Source organism: Dermatophagoides farinae, chromosome 10 (assembly GCF_024713945.1).
Source record: "Dermatophagoides farinae isolate YC_2012a chromosome 10, ASM2471394v1, whole genome shotgun sequence".
Lineage (NCBI taxonomy): Eukaryota > Metazoa > Arthropoda > Arachnida > Sarcoptiformes > Pyroglyphidae > Dermatophagoides > Dermatophagoides farinae.
This window is the reverse complement of record NC_134686.1, coordinates 1,872,141-1,887,869: the sequence shown is the minus strand read 5'-3', so window position 1 is coordinate 1,887,869 and position 15,729 is coordinate 1,872,141. Positions and strand designations below refer to the sequence as shown.

General features: G+C 29.9%; 3 protein-coding genes across 3 annotated transcripts; 1 reads left to right on the top strand and 2 right to left on the bottom strand.

Annotated features, from left to right (window-relative positions):
* Positions 1 to 1,823: 1,823 nt before the first annotated feature.
* On the bottom strand, positions 1,824 to 3,134 carry LOC124500576 (uncharacterized). Its single transcript, XM_047064662.2, has 3 exons — positions 2,681 to 3,134; positions 2,208 to 2,613; positions 1,824 to 2,149 (listed from the first exon to the last, which is right to left on the bottom strand). Exons 1-3 carry the CDS (start codon positions 2,713 to 2,715, stop codon positions 1,934 to 1,936), a joined length of 657 nt encoding a protein of 218 aa, XP_046920618.2. The 5' UTR covers positions 2,716 to 3,134; the 3' UTR covers positions 1,824 to 1,933.
* rictor (rapamycin-insensitive companion of Tor) lies at positions 2,985 to 10,488 on the bottom strand. The gene is given in 11 exon segments (XM_075734701.1): positions 2,985 to 3,289; positions 3,368 to 3,506; positions 3,569 to 3,734; positions 3,810 to 3,996; positions 4,055 to 4,720; positions 4,753 to 5,291; positions 5,817 to 9,054; positions 9,056 to 9,323; positions 9,407 to 9,620; positions 9,684 to 9,731; positions 9,808 to 10,488. Coding segments are annotated over 11 exon segments (5,631 nt in total). The 5' UTR covers positions 9,857 to 10,488; the 3' UTR covers positions 2,985 to 3,172.
* Positions 10,489 to 11,932: 1,444 nt separating this feature from the next.
* On the top strand, positions 11,933 to 14,069 carry LOC124491163 (uncharacterized). The gene is given in 5 exon segments (XM_075734700.1): positions 11,933 to 12,308; positions 12,372 to 12,453; positions 12,568 to 12,768; positions 12,846 to 12,975; positions 12,977 to 14,069. Coding segments are annotated over 5 exon segments (1,197 nt in total). The 5' UTR covers positions 11,933 to 12,283; the 3' UTR covers positions 13,736 to 14,069.
* Positions 14,070 to 15,729: the final 1,660 nt, after the last annotated feature.

The following is a 15,729-nucleotide window of genomic DNA, read 5'->3' as shown; positions in this document are numbered from 1 at the left end:
ATTCATAAGCAAGCATTTTTTTTCAAGAGAAACAAAAAAATTTTTGAAATTCATTTCTTAATAATTTCATCTGAACAGCAGAATATAGAATATTAGAATATATGGAAATGACAAAAACAAAAAATAAAAAAAAAACAAAAACAAACAAATTCTGTATGAACAAGAAAAATTCTGTGTGTTAGTATTGAATGAATGAATAAATGAATGGAATGAAATGAATTTATTTGGCCTTTGAAAGCCTTGGAGGCATGGAAAAATTTTTTTTATTATTTATTCACAAACACAAATACAAACAACAACAACAACAAAATTGATTGAAAGAATTTTTTTTTTCATTTCATTTCATTCATTCACAAAAGTTAGTGAACCAAACTTTCGATTCCATATGAAAAAAAAACATATTGCTATACAGCAGCAACAACAACAACAACAACAACAACAACAGAAAAGTGACAACTAACTAACCAACCAACAAGCCATATTCAGTTCATAAATCACAACTTAATTTTATCGATAAAAACACACACATTCTTGATGGTTTGAATTCTAAACATCATCATATTGGATCATATTCGTTGGATTCTTTTTTGACGCAAATAAGAATTCATATTTAGTTGGATATATAAATCAAAATCCGTTTCGATCAAAATATGAATCAGCAATTTTTTCGATCAAAACTCACAAACACACACACACAGAGAGAGACTATAATTCAATTGCCCCGGAAAAAAATAAACTAGACAATTGACAATCGTTGAAATTTTTTTTTTTTTTGCGAGAAAATATCTCTTACACACACTTGTGAATTGTAATAAAAGCAATCATCATTCTCAAATCCATTCAACAACAACAACAAAAAAAGCAAAAGAATTCAAATGAAAATGGAAATGCAAAAAAAAAGGAAAAAAAATCTGAATTTTTTTTCCTTTTTTTTACTTTGGAAATTGTCCATTTCGTATGGAATTTTTTTTTCGACTATAATGATCATGATGATGATCATCATCATAATCATACGGAACATTGAATATGTGTGTGTGCACGAGCGAGCATTCACTTGCAAAGGGCACAAGAATATAATGGAATGAATCGATTTTTTTTTGTTTTTTTTTTTTTGCATTTGGAAATGGCATTTTGAGGATGAATGAATGAGAATAAAAAAGCATATCGTTGCTTTCAATTTCATTTTTTTTTTTTTTGATAATGTTAACAATTGAGTGTGTGTGTGTGTGTCAATTGTAATTGAGAATATCAATATATTCTACATTGTAAGGACCACATTATTAGTATTTTTTGGATATATGATAACGAACAAACACACACACTTACTTGATAATGGGAATATTTGTTTTGAGTGTGTGTGTGTGTGTTCAAATTCAAATTGATTAGAAAATGAACCAAAAAACGCACACACACACACACACAAAAAGGCAAAAAACAATGACTTTAAACATAGAAAAAAAAGAACTGAAATCAAGAGAAAATAATAGAATATTTCGGGCGTCAGATGTGTGTGCGTTTTTTTTCCACATGATAATGTCAATTGTTGATGACTTTCAGATGAAATCCAAGTTGATTTTTGTTTTCACTGGTTGGCTCCATTTGAAATTCAAATTCAATGATGATAATGATGATGATCAAATTCCGATTCAAATTCTATACATTAACTAATCAGAATATAATGAATTACAATATACTAAATTTTGATTCAGATGAATAAAAACGAGATTCTTCGAGATTCTTCGAATTTTTGCTCTTTTTTTGTTTTATTCGAATCGCTGCTGCTGCCGCCATCTGTGGCCGGCGCATTGAATTGCGATTATGATAAAAAATTTTTCAAAATCTTTTTTTTTTGTTTTTGTTTGGTATAAAATCTGGTTAAATATACAAATGATGACAAAATAATTCAAGTAAAAATGAAAATAAAAAATCCATTTCAAACAATCGTTGCATGACTTTTAGAATACGATGGACTTGTCGCTTGTGACAATGGTCGTGTATTTATATTCAAATTTTGTTGCTGTTGTATAGGAGTTGATGATCGATTTTGGCTTGATTTTAATATTTTTCGATGTTGTTGTAAAACATATGCTTCAATAGGATCATCATCAACATCCACATCTTCGGCGAATGATATTTGTTCTAAAAGTGTCTGTTATTTTTGAAAAAAAATTCAATTAACACTGGAATCCGATTTTTTTAATACATACCTGATTTTGTGAATGTGCATGTGGATGTACATGTGTATGAATAACATAATCATCAACCGATCTTGGTGGTGGTGATCGATTATAATTTGAATCAAAATCTGAACGACGACTAAAACTTGTGTCAATAAATTCACTTTCAAACGATGCTGGTGAACCGGCATACAATCTTTCCAGACGTATATTACGTGGTAAACGTTTTCCTTTCGGTTCTTTTGTTTTATTCATCTCTTTATTGGCACCATTATTAACGGATTTCGTGGTTTTATTAGCCATTTTTATCTGTTTTTTATACTGTTCCAATGGTAATCGTGGATTTTGTCGCCATCGTATATCTGCTTCACTTGGCATCGGATGCATCAATGATAATACACATTGTATACCTTTTATGATGACAAGGGCTAATGCACTGGTGAAAATTCAACAGAAAAAAACAGAAATTCAATACAAACTAATTCTCATCGAATTACACTTACATTGCCATCAATACACAAACCATATATAATTCCATAATGGAACGATTGGTTGAATTTATTTCAAATTCGTGTCAACGGACAAAAATAAATGAATGAATGATTGATTGATTGATTGGTGAGCTCACGAAATACCAATAGAAAATATTCATCAAGGTAAACGAATACGAACGCATGCGTAATTAATGAACACACCTGAATAAAAATGTAGTTGTGTCATGCAATCAACAACAACAACAAAAACAACAACAACAGGTGTGTCTATTTTTTTTCTAATTCAGATTTTTTGAATGAAAAATAAATGGACTTTTTTTCATATGAAAAGAATAAAATTTATTCAGAAAAAAAATTTGAAAAAAAACTTAACAAATGATTCAATGATTTTTCTTGATCTTTTTCATTCTGCTATTAAAATTTTTGAAATAAATTAATCTTGATTGCGTTTGATATTTGCATTACGTTGCGTGATGTGTGTGTGTGTGTGTGTGCGATTGTTCATGTTGTTGTTGTTGTTGTTGTTGTCGATGATGATGATAATAATGATGACGATGATAATTCAATCGGTTTTAAATGTTCATATTTTTTCATTATAGCATCAGCATGTTGATAAAACTTTTGTTTTTCAAAAATAAACATCAATCATTTTGTTAGAAAAAAAACAACAACAGTAATGTAAAAAAATGCCATTACCTGATCAACATTGGTTTCCATAAAAAGTTCATGTAAAAATCTTCTAGCTGTTGCTTTATAATCATTACGTTCCATTTGTAGACAAACATCAGAATAGAGGCAAAAATTTTCAAAAATTTTTGGAAATTTTTGTTTCAGACTATAAATAAATAAATAAATCGATTGAAAATGATCAAATAAAACATGTTTGTTTTTTCATACCTTAATAATCCTTGTTCCGATTGTTTGGCAAACATGACTACATGAAGATCCGATACAAGACGTAATACTTCATCACGATGTACATTTAGATCTAATGAATTTGTATTATTAACATCCGTTAGCATTTCGGAATCAGATTTCATATCCACTTCGGATGATGGTGGTTCTTTTAAATTTGTTGAGAAACATGAAAAATGAAAGAATTAGAATTCTCAAATGAAAAAAAAATCAATCAATTTACCACATTTACCATTGATCAATAATGTTGGATATGTGATTTTAATACCAAAATCTTTACAACATAATAAACATTTAGCAGCAATATGATTGGCATTCGATGATGATGTTTTCATTGATGGACCAGATGATTTGATTTTTGTTGTTGTTGTTGGTTTTTGTTGTTGTTGCTCGGTGGTTGTTGTTGTACACTGTTTGAGAAAAATTTAAAATTCATTAAATAAACAAAACAAAACAAGAAACAATTACCTCTTCAAGATGAAATATAAGCGATAGATTCTTTGGAAGACAAAGGCACATAAAATTGGATTTTTCATTCCATTGCTGACAATTCATTGAAACATTTTCGGCTATCATTTCACATTCCGATTGACCGGATATTTGTGAACTATCCGATAATGATCGTTGTTTGCCATCATTGATACCACTACCAACCATTGAATCCGTGATTGATAATTGATTATTAATCAATTTGGAATGATGATTAGGATTTGTATAATCAATTGAAAATATACATTTCGATTGAATAGGCGATATAGACATACGTGCATTTGTGCTGTTCGATAATTTTTGAAATGTATCATTTGTTGAATTTTTACTTTGAAATAAATCTATTGAAAATGTATCAGTATTAACCGAATCGATACTTTTTGGAAATGAATCCGGAATACTGTTGTTAGAGAAACTACTACTACCAACAACAACACCACCAACACCACCACCACCACCACTATGATTGAAAAACATATTTCCCGATAATGATTGTAGACGACATTTTTGTATGGCTATTAATTGTGCATAACCATATGCATCCATTGGACTTGGATATGGATCATCATCATTAACAATAACAATAGGTGTTTGTTGTCGATTATTATTATTAGTGATGATCGGTACCGGTGTTGGTCGTGTGTTGTTGTTGTTGTTGTCAATTGAGATTGTGCTATTGCTACATTTGATGATGGTGATAAACTGTTACCACTGCTTTCATTTCGATCATTAATCGTATCATCATATGGTTGACGAACAAGTGTATTACTTTGACTTGATGTTGTTGAATATTCAGTGAAACTAGCCGAACGGCTTTCACTATTATTCGTTGGTGCACTTTCATATGAATCATGACGAATTTTATCATCATGACCATCATCATTATTATTATTCATAATCATCAATGATGATGATGATGATGATACAATAGGAAAACATGGTGCACTAATTTTCCTATTACGTTGTTCATGTTTTGTAACAACATTCATATTCGATCGATTCAATGCATCATTTGATTGATTTAGTATTCCACTATCTTGACATTCGGGTTTAGATTTTTTCTTATCAAATAATGATACATTAGTAGCAGTAGTAGCATTAGTAGTAGTATGATTCGTTGAAGAATTACAATCCGAAGATGATCGTAATCGATTATTTTTATTATTATTATTGATTGTCATTATTGTATTATATGGATTTGTAATACTTAACGATGCTAATGATGACGTATTCGATTCGACACCAAATGATGTTGATGATAATGTGGATGATAAATCTTGTTGTTTCAATAATTTTTCCATTGATCCAATCGGTTTATTGTTTCGAATTGATGTCGTTGTATGTTGACCACCGGATGTTGTTGGTAGAATTGATAAATAACTACTACTGCTACTACTACTATTACTACTTATACTAAATTGACATGGATTACTATTCATTAATGGATTATTCGTATTTTGTGATGATGATAATAGATTTGTTGTTGTTGTTGTTGTTGAATTATCATTATCGATGAATAATGAAAAATAACCAGATGGAATCGATACAATCGATTTTGTTGTTGTTGTTGCTGCTACTGCTGCTGCTTCTGTTGCATTAGTTGTTGTCATTTCATTTGATTCTATTGGCTGATTTCGAATGACAGCAGCAGCGGCAGCCATAGGAAAAAGATGAAAATTTTCAAAATGTTGTTGATCAATTGGAAAACAATCATGATGTGAATGTTGAATGGCTGACCAACCAAAACGTGATAATTGTTTTGCACCAAATAATGTTGAACCAAACAAACATATTATATAGAATCCAGTTGCACGAAGTGATAATAATGTTGATCGTTCAACTAACATTGTAATCGATTTTAGAATATTTCCATCACATCGTATTAGATAATCTAAACCAATATCGGTCGAACCAATATGACCAATGGCCCATAATGCAGCTTTCATACGAAGTATATTATATTCACTATTATTATTATCACGATTTTCATTGTAGTTGTCGTTGTTGTTGTTGTTGTTAATCACATCATTTTGTTCAGCTGTCATCATGCAGATATAACGATTCATTTGTGTATGAATAATCGTTAACATTTCTTCACATAATGAATGTTGAATAATAATCTGTAATCCTTCACAAGTTTTGGCTAATTGTCCATAAAAATGTGGTACCAAATGTGCTGTCATACTACTACATCTTAGTTGTGAAAAATTTCTACGATCTGGTCTTCGTCCATATTTACCAGTCACACTTTTCTGATGACAAGTAAAACATTCATTTAAACAATCTTCAACAAGACGAACATAACGTAAATGAAAATGATTACGCCAACGATCCAATTCTCTATCCAATGTATTTGTCTGTATAAGCATATTGATACCGGTTGAAAATGATGCAAAACGTGCAAAAAACACTATTCCTTTATCGCCAAGATTCTGCAATGCCGGTCGATGTTCAAGAACTTTTTGCAAATAATTCATATTCTCCGTACAAGCTTCATCCAATATATCTAATGCCTCTAGGCATATCACAGATGATTGATCATAAAGTTGATTGATTAATAAATCGATACCCCATTGAGCAAAATCTGTAACACCCATACGTAATAAAAGACGTAATAATTTTGTTGAATAAATTCTTGATGATTCATTTGATGATGTAAGTACTTTAGAAAGAATATTTCTTGGAAAATCTTTTTCACTATAATCAAATGATGAAATGATTAATTTTGCATATATTTCATTGGTTGAAATATGAATCAAATCGATTAGATTCTGATAGATATGTGTTTTTTTTAGCCAATTACGGCCCAAACGATAATGTGTAAAACGACCTAATAGAAGGAAATATTTTTGCGATAATGTTGATAATAGCCGTGATGGTATAAGAATTTCATCTGATGATGGCGATTTATTGGCAATATTTTTCAAACATTGATCTAGATCATTGATAAATATATTCAGATAATCGGAAGCACGATTTTCATCGGCTTGTAATAAGAAATCGATAAAATATATAGCGGCCAAACATATTTGTCGTGGATTTTCCGAATACAATATTTCATTATTATGTCCATGCATCATTTTCAATGTGGTAGGCGTTGTGACCATCGTTTCTGAAGTGGTCGATGATGATGACGATGATGATGATAAACAGCTATTTTTTGATATGGATGAAAATTGTCGTTTTGATGGTGAAAAAAACTCTAATAAACGGCTACAAAATGACCGCACTTCTTTATCATCTAATTTGAGCATAATATCATATGGCTGTTTAAAAATGTCAATGATCAGATCCCAATTCCAATCACGAAATGAATCTTTTTTCAAAACATATGAATTTTTAATGGACAACAGGACATTTTCATCTTGCATTTTGGATATTGATCCAGATTTTTTTCTTCCTACCAAAATATTCGATGATGATGGTAGTGATGTGTTCATGGAATTATAGAAAAAAATTTGTTGCTCAAGAAAAAGACTAGTTGGTCGTGGACCTTGTTTTTTAATATCCTGTATACGATTCAATGTTGTCATAGTCATCAATGCACGATTACGTCGTTCACGTGAATTTGAAACCGATGCTGCCACTAATGTTGGAAGGCTTTGACAACGATGTGCATATGATGATTGTGGTAAATATTTACCGGATAAATGTAACAATTCACCAAGCATTATTGTTGATAGATTAATTGTTGCACCATCATTGGATTCAAGTATTACATTCAACAATGCTTCCAATATACCGAACTCAATTAATGATTGAAGTAATAATGCTTGATGATTGATAATAAAATTAAGACGACCACCAGCTAAACTTGGTAGTATATCTTCAGCTTCTTTTGCAATGAAACCATCATAAAGTTGCCATTCATCAGGTAGATAATTTTTATTCGTTTGCATTGCCACACGTGATGATGTTTGCTGTTGTTGTTGTTGACGTGTTTGATAATTAAAATAAACACATCTAATTGATTCATCAAAATCATCAGCACATTCTGGTAATTTAAGACCAAATAATTCGTACAATAATTCCAATAGATGACGATGTATTTCCGTATACGGTAAATGTAATAAACTTACTAATGATTCTAATGGATTCAATGTATCATAGCCATTGATTTTCAATGTTGGATCATTGATGGATAATTTTTTTTCTTCGAAAAAAATACGAGCAAGTTTTCTGGACATATTCACCCATTCACTATTATATTCCAAACGATTAGTTGTATTATAAAATCGATTCATTTTGACTACACGACACATGAAAAAACATCCTGGCCATGACCGTAAAATGGATAGTATGGCATTTTTACATGATAAATATCGCAGTGTACGTTGTTCATAGCTTGCATTCGATTGTTGTTGTTGTTGTTGTTGTTTTTGTTTATTCAAACCGATACGAACATTGTGTACCGGTTTATTATCTTTTATTGGTAAATCAAAATCAAATGGAAATTTTGTTCGATCATCATGATGATGTGGATGATGTGGATCATAATTATTATCATCCAAATGTATTGCATTCAAATTTCGTTGTTCTTGAGCTGCCTTTGAAGCATGAAAAAATGAATAAAGATCAGTGAATGGTGATATAAAATAGAATAGATCAGATCCATTTGGTTGTAATAAACGTCTTGTTTCAGGATAATTATATAAATATAGGAATGATGAAATTATGACTTCGGATAATGCAATATTTGTGAATGGTATGGTGAAATTTGTAACAATACCATTACCACTACTCATGACTAGATTGTTTGGATTATTCATTGTATTACGTTGATTTTTACCAGCACCACCCCCACCACCACCATAAATATCACCATCACATTCCGATAGATTTAAACCGGTAATGGCATTCAATGCACAACGAACCAGAATATTAATACAACCAGAACGAGCACTAGTAACAGCATTTACAATGGTCAATTCGGATATTGTTGCCCAACAAACACGAAGTAACATATCTTTTTCCAACATAATTATCATGTGCAATTGAACAGAGACAACGTCCTAATGCGATAGGAAATATATTCGGTTCAATTGCCATTATGTGACGTAAAAGACGCATAGCTTGAATACGTTCAATACGATTCTCCAATACAATATCCAATGAACGTGCAATCAAATGATGAAGATTAATATCAATTAAATGATGTAATGTTTTTCGATTCTGTACAAAAAAACGAATAGCTCGTAAACTGGCTGCACGAACCTCGGCCACTTCATTGAAAAGGCCAACACGAAGGCTAATGTGGTAGAGATATAGACAAATTTATAGTTAGAATATATTCTAACCAAAAAAAAAAAAAAAAAAAAAAAAAAAACTTACCAGCAAAGAATTTCCGTGTCACATAAGAATGACGATGATGATATTTCCGATGATTGGCCATGTTTTGTTGCCTGTTCATTGGCATCCAATTTTCCATAACGGTAAAGACAATATTTTGTAAATAGATTGAGGTAGGCTAATAATTTATTCTTATTCTTTATAGAATCTTTCGAGCTTATATGATATAATATTACATAACAACTTTGATTCAATGCTGTAAAAAAATGAATCAATCAATCAATTAATCAATGATAATGAGATAATCACCAACACTTACGTCTATTCCAATCAAATTGAATATCAAAGTCATTTTCATGATATCTTCCTATACATATGTAAAGAATCATCATAAATTATAAATCGAATGAAACAAAAAAAAAACAAAACAAAACAAAACTTACGACGTTGTGAACGATTCCAATGTCGATTACTTCGATTAATTTTAATCATGACATACAATAATGATGATGATGATAATTTCAATTTCAGATCAATCAGATTTTGTTGATCCAATAAAGAAAAAAAAGTGAACAAAAAAAAAATTAATTATAATTATAATGAAAATGGGAAAAAATTTGACAATTCGATCGATATGGATATTTTTGATTCATTTAATATTCGTTGATTATTGAACATTGTGAATGTAGAAAGAGAGGGCTGTAATTGAAATTTCGATGTTATGAATCATCATCGTCACCAGCGCATCATCATCATCGAATGAATTGAATAAAAAAATTTCGAACCATTTATTATCAACAAAATGTGTGTGTGTGTTTTGTGTGTGTAAATCAGGAAGAAAAACACAGAAAAATTATTTATTTTTTTTTTGGCTGAAAAAAAGTAAAGAAAGAAATTGAGTTTTTTTAGAAATGGCAAAATAATCGAATCAAACAAACAAACAAACAGACAGAAAAACAAAAACATCAACAACAAAAAACAACAACAACAACAAATCACGATGTTGAAAATGAGGATGTTTAGAATTGTTTTCGATTGATTTTTTTTTCGTATTTTGTACTTGTATTTTGGTATATATACACACAACACATATATATATGAAGAGCAGAAAAAAGAACTTGTTTTGCACGCAAAACACCCGTCACTTCATCATCATCATCATCGACAACGACAACGAAAACGACAACAACAACAACAAAAATGTTATTTACTTTATCAATACTGCTGATTTGTTGTTGTTGTTGATGTTGATGATGATGATGATGATGATGATGGTCCAAAGAAATAATCAAAACAAAATATGAATCATTTCCAACTACTGTCACCGGATGGCAGTACATTTCCTTTCGTTTGTTGTTTTTTTTATTCAATTTTTGTTTTTTGTGCGATAATTTTCAAATCATCACAATCAATTAATAATCATAATGAATGAATGACAAATTGATTTTTTTTTCGTTCAAATTGATTAAATTTCAATATTGAAGATGTAATTTTATTGATTTTTTAAATTAAAATCATTCGAAAAAAATGGTGTATGTGGATTATGAATAACTCACGATTCGAATATTGTGAGTCCACAATATGTGTGTGTATGTGTGTTTGCGTGTGTCTATATAAAATGAATGGGCATGTTCCGCACAGAATACCGCAATTGTATTTGTATATTGTTTGTTTGTATGGACCTCCCTTCCCCTCAACCACACACACACACACACACACACAAAACATATATTTGGATATTCACACCCGATGATTGTTACCAGAAATTTTTTGGTTGAAACAAAAAAAAAGAAAAAAAAAGAAAAGAAAATCTAGTTACCATTGGTCATTATCAACTGACATTACACACACACGAACACGAAGCAAGGACAATCATCAACTAACTTGTGACAATTATTTCTTTCTGTATGTATACGATATAAGATTAAAAAAAAAATGGTCAACAACAATAGTGGACATAACGATAATAATAATAATAATAATGATCATAATCATCACAAATGTCGTCTTGTTCATCGTTCTGGTAAGTTATACTGATTGATTAGTTACACACACACACACACTAGATAGAAAAACTTGTGTGTTTCATTTTGTTTTTTTTTTTTTTTTTGGTAATTATTATGATTGATTGATTGATTGATAATTGGTAATTTGAGTGGTTAAACCAAAAAAAAAAAACAAAAAACAAAAAAAAAAAAAAAAAACAAAAATTGTCATCCGTTGTTCTATTGATCGTTTTTTTTTTTTTTTTTTCGTTCGATTTGATTGATCAAAATGATTAGCCACACACACAAAGGCAAACGAGAAAAAAAAACAAGAAAAGCCAAAATCAATGAACGAGAGAGAGAGAGAGAGAGAGAGAGAGAGAGAGAGAGAGAGAGAGAGAGAGAGAGAGAGAGAGAGAGAGAGAGAGAGAGAGAGAGAGAGAGAGAGAGAGAGAGAGAGAGAGAGAGAGAGAGAGAGAGAGAGAGAGAGAGAGAGAGAGAGAGAGAGAGAGAGAGAGAGAGAGAGATCATTTCCTTTTTGATTCTGTAAATGTGTGTGTGTGTGTGTGTGTGTGTCTGTTTCCTTCCTCAGATCTAAAAACAGCGATTCAATCAAAATAATTTTTTTTTTTTTTTTTTTTTTTTTTTTTGATTTCGATTTCTGAAATTTGAATTGAATGAAAAAAAAATTCGTTCTTGTTTTATTATTCTGTTTTTAGATGTCGATGTTGATGTTGATGTTGATGTTGATGAAAAACATGATGATGAATTGTTGTTGTTGAAAAAAATTTTTCCAGATAAAATAAATCGACAACAACAACAACAACAACCACAGCCAGACAATCATCAATGTTTAGATAATCAAATAATTTTGACAACAAAAACGACGACAACAACAACAACAACAACAAAATCATCAACAACCGATCTGACAATGATGGATGCTGATAGTTCTACGGGTAAATCATGAAATAAATTTTGTTTGAAATAATTGTTTAAATTCAAATTTAACAAAATTCTAGCCGAATTTGGTTTAAAATCGAAAAAGAAACATGATCATCATCATCATAATAATAATTCGTTGATGATAAAAATTGAACCACGATCAACAGCAATAACATTGGCAACACAACAACAACAACAACAACAACTATTGTTGATGGATGGAACATTGAATATTATGGATTCAAATACATCGAATATCCAAACAACAACAACAACAACAATGAATGATGATACAAAATCTGGTCAAACAAATCAGGTCAGTACAACAACCGGTCTATTACCGAATGAAATGAAATCCAATCAATTATCATCAAATCGATCAAATAATCGATCACAAACAACAACAACAACAACAAATGCATCATCACCATCATCAAAATCACGATCATTGTCCAATACACGTGAACGATGGAGGTAAGTTTTGGAAATTTTTTTTTTCCCAATAAAATCGATAATTAATTAATTGATTCACATCATGTCAACAATAACAGTAATAATCTAAAATCACGACAACAAAATGTAAATGGTGCTTTTGGTGAACTACGTAAATTGGTGCCAACATATCCACCAGATAAAAAATTGAGTAAAAATGAAATACTACGTTTAGCCATCAAATATATTCCGATTATTATCGAATGTTTTAGAATATCAGAAACAACAACAACAACAAGATGAACAAGAAGATGATGATGAAAACAATCATGAAATTGATATCGATAAATCGATTATTATTAATAACCATAATAGCCTTTCATCATCATCCACTTCTTCTTCATTATCATCATCACCATCATCATCATTATCATCATTACCATACACTAATAGCAACAAAAACAATCATCATCAATCGATTTTCAATGGATATGCAAATGATAATTTAATTAATTTAAAAAATCAAATTTATTTTCCAGATTTTAGACATCAATCACCAATACCGCTATCATTATTATCAAATGGAATGATAATGAATAATATTAATGTCACCGCTTTGAATAATCATCATTACAATCATCGATGTTTCACCATAAAATATGATACAAACGAAATAATTTCATCCAAAAATAATGACGATAAAATTAGAATATTGAAACGATCATCATCATCGCTGATTCGAAATGTGAATGGTAAAAATAATAAACGTATGAAACAGAACAAACAAGAATTGAAAATGGAAAAGAAAATATCGTTGTTTGACGATAATGATAATATTCAAATGCAGAAACCATCAGCAGCAGCAGCAGCAGCCACAGGAGCAGCTGTAATGACAATCCATGATTGTAATGAAGAATTATTCCATAGTTCATCAACAACAACATCATCATCATCTTCGATATTCTTTAGCGATTCTGAAGAACATGATGATGATGATGATGAAAGTTGATGATTCTTAAAATACAAATTAATGTCCAAATCAAATCAAATGATGTATCACAATTATATGAGAGAAAGCAAAATCAATTAAATTTTCAATCAATTTCATTATCATGTAATATATAATATAACAGCATTTAATGTTTGTGTTGGTGTGTGTGTGTGTGATTCAAACAAATTGTATCTGTATTGTTTACTTTTATTACACAATAATCGATTGCCCATTCGTGTTGATGTTCATGTATGTGTTCAGAATAATAAAAATAAAAATAAAAATAAAGATCAAATTCAATCAAATGCTGATGATGTTTACTGATGTGTACATGTATTGAACGTGTGCGTGCGCGTGTTGACAAATTTTAAACACAAATATCAATTATCAACAAGAAGATGGTGATGATAATCAAAATGATGACACATGCAGCAAACAAACGGAGAAAAAGAGAAATTCATACATGACTTGATAAATGATAATAATAAAAATGAAAATCATTTCATTACACATCAATTGATGCGTTAACGTTTCGTCATAAAAATGTCATATATGAACAATATTTATATCCATCCATTAATGTTTATTCATTTGGAAAGACAAAAATAACGAAATAAAAGTAGAATAATAACAGAATCGATTATTGTGTGTGTGTGTGTGTGTGTGTGTGTGTGTAAGTGTGAAAATTCTTCGTGAAAAGCAGTATGGTTTTTTTTTCTTTGTGAAGAATAAAAAAAAGGGCTAGCAAAGAAAAAAATTCAATTAGATTCTTGACTGTCTGTGTGAAAGTGTATTATTTACTTTTTCTTCTCCATCATCATCAACATCATCACAAACACGATTGAATCCGATTGTTTCCGATTCAATGATAATTCATAAAAAAAAGATACACAGAGATAAGAAAATTTATAATTCTTTAAATCCAAATTTTAGATTTGATGTATATAACACGTGTAATAATAATAATAACCATTGTTATCCACATAGTGTTGTTGGATGGTGAATTTCAAATTAAAAAACGATTATCGACACGTGTTTTTCAGTGTGTGTGTGTGTGTGTGTGTGTGTTACATGAATGAATGAGCAAGTGAGAGAAACCCACCAGAATAAAATAATAATAATAAAAAAAACTGCAAGAAAGAATAAAGATTTGTGTGTAACGAAATAAAAATAAAAAAAAATCAATCCATCTAATCACATCATCATCATTGATATCAGAAATCAAATATGAAAAAAAAAATGAGCAACGAAAAAAATCTATAGTTTTTTTTTATTATCATCACAACATTTATCGACACGTGCAAATTCAATCACAAAGTGAGAAAAAAAAGATTGAGAAAAAAAAACGTGCTTCATTCAACTATTTATTCAACTACACACATCTTCAGTTGAAGATAAATAGAATAAATAGGATTTTGTTTAGTTTTTCTCAATTCAATATTCATATATTTTTTATCCATTATATAATCATCATCAAAATGGTAAGAGTGATTTAAAAACTAGAAAAAAAATAATAAGCCAACAAATGATCAATGGAGAGTGGATCAATCCAAATTCAATGCAATTGTCATGAAAATGATTACGATGATGATGATGATGATGATGAAGGAGATGATATTCGTTTGAATTTGTTCTGTTTGAATTTTTTTTTCTTGATTTAAGCCGATTTAGCCATCTGAATAGTGTCTATCTGTCTCTGTGTGTGTTGTTGTTGTTGTTGTTGTTAATAGAATAATTGCTGTTGTAAACAAAGAAAAAATGGAGAAAAAAAAACATTTTTAGCTGTTATCTCATTTTTGCAGGCACTTGGAATTTTCTTTTTTTTTTTTGGTTAAAAACGACAACAACAACAACAACAAACGGTCACGGTTCAATTGGATCGACGTTTTTTTTTTTTGGCATCATCATTGGTTGGCTGAATTTTTTTTTGTTTTTGTTTTCAATTTAAAGTATTTTGATCACCATCATCATCATTGGATCTTCTTTTCAACTTGACTGTCTGTTTTGTGTTA